The sequence below is a fragment of the Scaptodrosophila lebanonensis genome, unplaced genomic scaffold (assembly GCF_003285725.1).
Source record: "Scaptodrosophila lebanonensis strain 11010-0011.00,11010-0021.00 unplaced genomic scaffold, SlebRS2 tig00000001-arrow-pilon, whole genome shotgun sequence".
Taxonomy (NCBI): domain Eukaryota; kingdom Metazoa; phylum Arthropoda; class Insecta; order Diptera; family Drosophilidae; genus Scaptodrosophila; species Scaptodrosophila lebanonensis.
Genome location: NW_022060529.1, coordinates 4,471,060 through 4,477,059, shown reverse-complemented (window position 1 = coordinate 4,477,059; position 6,000 = coordinate 4,471,060). Strand labels below are relative to the sequence as shown.

Here is a 6,000-nt window from a genome sequence, read left to right as displayed (position 1 = left end):
CGCAACAATTGCATTGAAATTCCTCATATTCATTGCTTTTATGTCGTTTTCTTTGAGCGACCCCTTCAGATCACCGAAACGATCCAACGATTGCCGCCGGAGTTGGCACTTGTTGTCCCTCCCAGCCCACGCGTCTCTCCACACAGAGATGGGCACAGAAGCCCACAATACACTCGCATTCACACGCCGGCATGCCGGCACGCAGACATGAGTCGGCACAACCTCAAACTGGGGCCTAAGTCGAATATAATTTATGTATCTTGAAAATAATGTTTTATGATCTCCACCAAAAACATACAAGTATTGTGTAAAGAGCGTGCCGAATGGTGTGTGGGCTGAAGAGTCAAAGTTTAAGGAGAGGAGTAACAAATATTTAAATAGACTGACTGGCTGGCTGGCTGGCTGGCTGGAAAACGTATTTGTTCTTCTCTTTGGAAAAGCCTTCGAACACATTTCAAACATTTTCAGATCCATTGCACAAAACAAATTTTTCGTAAGTTCAACAAAAAAAAAAAAAAAACACTGCCTAAAATGCAAGAATACCCACACTGTTTGTAAAAATGATGGCTAAATTTCTACGTACCAATGGGGGTACGCAGCTGGTAGCCCATTGTCTGAGGAGCACGCAGTCGCCGCCATCATGTCTGAGGCAGGGTTCGCCGTTGGTCGCATTGTCGACGTCCCCGCGCCTCATACACACGGTGAACGATCGGGGACGGAAGATAATACCGAAGTTGGTGTATCTGCACAATCCGTGGAAGTATTTCGTTACGAAGCTAAATCTGTGGAAATTGAAGTTGTTCTGGGACTACGACTTCATCGAGTCTGACTTCATTGAGGGCTCCAAGCAGGCGGCCATCGTCATGACGGACATCATAAGGAATCAGAGTGCGGAGAAGATAAGTGAGTACACCACGCCGGTTGGCTTCCAGCAGATCACGCGGGACATGCTGCTTTCACGGAATGACACGCGTCTCCAACTGGTGCGCTTCGAGAAGGAGCATCTGCGTCGTGCCATTCCCATGAAAGTGGCCACGCGTCAAAATTTCGGACGCAAGTACGCATTCATCGACATGTTGTTCGTGGGCCTGCGCAACATCAAGGACTTCGATTCGCCCACCGAGATGGCTGAAATGAACGACATCATCAGACGGATGGATAACGAACTGAAGACACCCACCGATGTGTTCCAAGTGCCGCATCGCATTGTCTTTGCCGAGATTTTCATACGCTTCCGGCGTGACTACACCGCAGACTTGAAGAACCATGGAGCGTCCCATGCTAACTCGTTCGGGCCCTCGACAGCAGCAGGTGACAGAGGGTCGTCAACGCCCGTGTCTGAAAAAAATTCGTCAACGGCTGCTCTGCCACAGACAGGACGCATTCTGCCGCGCGTGGACGATTCCGGTTGGGCAGTGTCGTTCTACAAGATACTCACCTTCGATGTTCTCAACTACGATCCCCAGCCAAAGTCGTTATAGTTGCCCCATCCAGTTAATTGCATTCAAAATCATGTGTTTCCATATTTTTCGGCCCGCCATCTATGCCCGAAACTCAATGTAAGCCGCTTGTGCTGTCGAATAAAAATTTCCAGTCCTTTTGTTTTCTGTCCTGTGCAAACATCCCCAGCATTTCACATTTCTGTTGTATCCCAAGATATGTACAAGCATAAGTATATGTACAAGCATAAATATATGCGGGCCTCTAAAATTTATTGTCTTGAATTGTGCGCACACCTTTTTTCCCCAATTGATTTCTCATTGCCGTTCATTGGCCGTCATTGGCGTTCGCCACAACAACAACAACAACATAAATCTATTGGTAATAAGGCATACACATATGCGTATAAAATTATGTTGTAATGAGAGAGATATTACATGCTTTGATCTTGTTAGCCGTTGTTGTTGTTGTTGGTATGTTGGTTATTGTTGTTATTGTTGACACATAACATTTGTCGATTGGCCCTAATTGGATTTCAAACATGGGCTCGGCCGGCGACTCACCACGCTCTGCGTGACCCAATCAACTCAACTGGAAGATAAAAACGAATCTGATTTCAACTTAACACATTTTTGCATAATTCAAAAATTGTAAATAATTGTTAATGCGTTCTGGGGGTTAGCCGAGAGATGTGCCGACGAGCCGTGATGTCAAAAATAACACGCAACAAATTCCAATTACAATCAATTTTGTTAGCAATTGGTAGAAAATTGAAAATCAAAATAAAATGGGAGATGGTTGAAATTCGATGGCACTACACTATTACCGATTTTTCGCAGGTTGCAGTCAATTCCTATTTAGTAACATATATTTACAGGAAATAATTGAACGAAAAAAAATTGTAAAGCTATAAGTTACCCAAAACCCAATTAACAATTGCACTCTCGATTTTAATCTATTTACAATCAAAAATACTAATTAGGCTAGTTGGGCTATTTGGCATCAATGTACTTACTAACTAAGCATATTTTGCAACAAATATTTAACTATGTATTTCCTTTAAGAAGTCGAGTACAATTGCATTGAATTTAAAGATCATCTTACACTTGTGGAAGTACGATAGCTTACTATATAGTGGGCGTCTGGATAAAACTAGCTACATTTAAAAGCTTTATAGTAAGATCATTGGTAGAAGTGTTCAAGAGCGGGGGGATACATGTCCAAACTAACGTGGACAGGACTAAAGAGAGCTGAGAAACTAACCTTTGCAGAATGTTCATATTTCCACCGGATATTAATCCTATTATACGGCTCAAAAAAATCCAATTAATCCAATTATACGGCTGAAAAAATCTTTACGAACATAATATTACTTGTAATTGTTTATTATTACAAGTATTTTCACTGAAAAATAATACTAGTTGTGCTTAAATTTAAGTTTTAATAATGTAATTGGAAAAGTTTTAGAAATAAGATGAGTAATAAAATGCCAATGACAAATAATGTATATAATATACAAATGCATTAAATATTTGAAGTAATTTTCGTATAATTTTAAAGTATTTTAAAAATGTATAGCTTAACGCGAAAAGAGTATTGGCATCAACTTTAAATATTTTAGAAAACTACGTTGATTGGTTAACAACAAAAAATCAAAAGACAATTGTCGTTTTAAATGCTGTTGTTATTTTTGAAATGCTTAAATTGCTTTCAAAAATGAACATAATTCTTCAAATTAGATCTGTGAGCTAAATTCGAGCTCATCATTTACGTTAATTTCGAATTGTAGACTATCCATCACAAGTATGTATTTAATCTATACTTGAAAACGCAATAATGTTTACATTTATTGAAAATTCATTTAAATGAACGCTTTCAATTTGTGGTGCTGGGTTGAAGAGATTACGAATGGAAGCTATTTGCACAACTTAAACAAACCCGAGCATAAATCCCATAAATCTAATGCCTCAAATAAAAGGAAACAAAAAAGGAGCGACGAAGTGAAATAAAGTAAGGACGTCAAAGGAGATATAATTTAAATAAGAAAACAAACAGAAGCAGCTGTTGCAGTTCTGAGCAGCAGAGTACGCGTGGAAGGCGTGGGGAAGGCGCCAGTAGCCCACAAACACGAACACACACTTGTATAAGCAAAAGGGATAATCTCATTATAATGAAACACAACTTATGCACGCGCAACGCTAGATGGCGCCAACCAACGACTACGTCAGTCAAGTGTCACCATGCCGCTTAAGGAAAAAGTGAGGAGGCAGCGGAAGCGGAGAGGAGAAAAGCTTGGAAAGAAACGGATGACAAAGCCCGACATGCCAAGCATGTTGGAAAAATTATATAAATTTATGTACACTTTTCTTTTTCTTTAGTCATGCCAATCTGTGACAGACGCCTGGTCTGCTATCCTTTTTTTGTACCCTACACCTAATGATTAAACGGGACTATTGATTGTGTGAACAAACGTACTCTAGGAAGCGTATTGGAAATTGAGACTAAATTTTCGATTTATGCGTTTACCTACTAGTTTGTCACATGAATGACTCTATCACAAGAAGCTGTAAATTCAATAGTTTGAAGATAATAAACAAATTACGTAGTAACTGCTTCTGTTACTGAAAGGCTTTTGAAGACTGGCGAGATCCCATTTGAAGATAGTAGAGGTTGGCTTGACATGAAAAAATTAATAAACGGCCACTTTTAATAATACAGGGTGTCTAACAGTCCGGTTGACAATTGCTGTATTTTTGTATTTTTGTATTTTATATTTTTTTTTTGCTTTATTTCCTCCCCTTTCGTATCCCCACTTTGTCTTGTAACGAACGGGTTTTCGCCTTAATGTATAAGATGTCAGCTGGATGGCAAATGTTTGCTGATTAACATTGCTTGGCCAGCAAGGCCAAGGAAAGTGTGGCGAGTGGAAGGCAGCAACAAAATCAAACCGGAAAAACGCAAAAATGGAAAGAAAAAACCCAGCTTAATTTCAAACTCATTTGCAAATATTTACACACAAATATGCGTAACAGGTGCAAACACAGCACAAAAGGTTAACACAATGGGATCCACCGCTGATGCTAACCCGTAGAAAAACGGTCGGTCAAAACTTTTGGAGATTAATTACAAGTCTGGCGTAATGAGCGGACATCCGGCACGGGCACTCATATTTCTTGCATTTAGCAAAATTGAATGAAATTTATGAAATACTTTCGCACACAGCATACAATTTTTCCCACCCACATACGCAGGTAAAACTTGCAATCACAATCACAATGGCGGCGGCGCTCTCTCGTTGATCTTCATTAGAAGTCGACGTTTTTGTAGTCAACGTCTTCATAGACATTATTACTGCTGTTCTTGTTGTTGTTGTTTTTGTAACGTCGTGACTAACAACAAATACCGGCATCTTCATAGCCATCTCCATAGCCACCTCCATTGGCTTCTTTGCTCTAAAGCTTTAAATTTATGGCAACGCATTTGCGGCGCGCGCTTACGGCCTTAATGTCAGTCAGCCAGCCAGGCGGACAGACAGACAGGCAGTCAGCCAACAACAGCAACAACAATGACGACAACAACAACATAGTCTGGCTAATAAAGCGTCGGCGTTTGGCCGTCCTTTATTAGTTCATCGTGCCACGCTTGCCACGCCACGCGTATCATTTACACTTGGAAATTTATCGCCATTGCATATCACGACCACCACACAAGCACCAGCACCAACTCCAGCTCCAGCATCAGACCCACCAGGCTCCTTGGCTCCTGGGCTTGGCCAAATGGAGATGTTTCATATTTTTTGGATGGCATAAAGCTAAAGATGTCGTTTAACACAACATTTAAATTCATATCGATCGCATTTTATTGGATGTTAAGCCAAGCTGCGAATGTGCGTCTGTTGAGATACATAGTTTGGTAGAAATGGAAGAGTGTGTATTGACATGGAAATATGAGAACACAGAGGTTGAACTGTCGATTCTGGTACTTTAGATACATGGATCTATATTTCGCATCTAAACAGGATACTATTTGCTTCGACCTGGGTATTATTAGTTTTATTTTTGCCATTTAGAGATAATGATAGAGATAATAACCAGACAATAACCATACCCGTATAATCCATATACATAGGATATTGTTTTAAGTTTGTTATGTAAAATGTGCATTTTTAGTAAATATAAAAACTTGCAATATAATTAAATTACAAAGGAAACCTTGGTATGTATGATTAACTCATTTGATTGTCCTCATATCCTTTTATCCTCGCATGCTGACTAGATCGTTTGCAATGCATTTCAAGCTTCATTAATCTGAAGGGACACGTTGAGTTTAATTCCATGACCGATACAATTTATTGACTAACACTTTACAATTCAGTTGATTCGCTGAATTCAATATGAATTTTTGAAAAGCAGCCAGGATATTTGGATTTATAAAATATAATTTAAAAGACTCAAAAAACCACATACCCACTACGCCTGATAGCCCGGCCTTGCACAAATCTTTAGTTCCAGTTAAAATCCAGAGAGATATCAGAATACTGTAATACTTATTTTTTGCTTC

At 39.6% G+C, this 6,000-nt stretch overlaps 1 protein-coding gene across 1 annotated transcript; it reads left to right on the top strand.

Moving 5' to 3' along the window:
- The first annotated feature begins 476 nt into the window (after nt 1-476).
- LOC115634019 lies at nt 477-1,622 on the top strand. Its single transcript, XM_030531545.1, has one exon. It carries the CDS (start codon nt 561-563, stop codon nt 1,479-1,481), a length of 921 nt encoding a protein of 306 aa, XP_030387405.1. The 5' UTR covers nt 477-560; the 3' UTR covers nt 1,482-1,622.
- The last annotated feature ends 4,378 nt before the right edge of the window (nt 1,623-6,000 follow it).

Bases quoted from the DNA above. Each gene is read 5' to 3' on its own strand.
- LOC115634019 (XM_030531545.1), top strand. From the start codon at position 561: ATGATGGCTAAATTTCTACGTACCAATGGGGGTACGCAGCTGGTAGCC.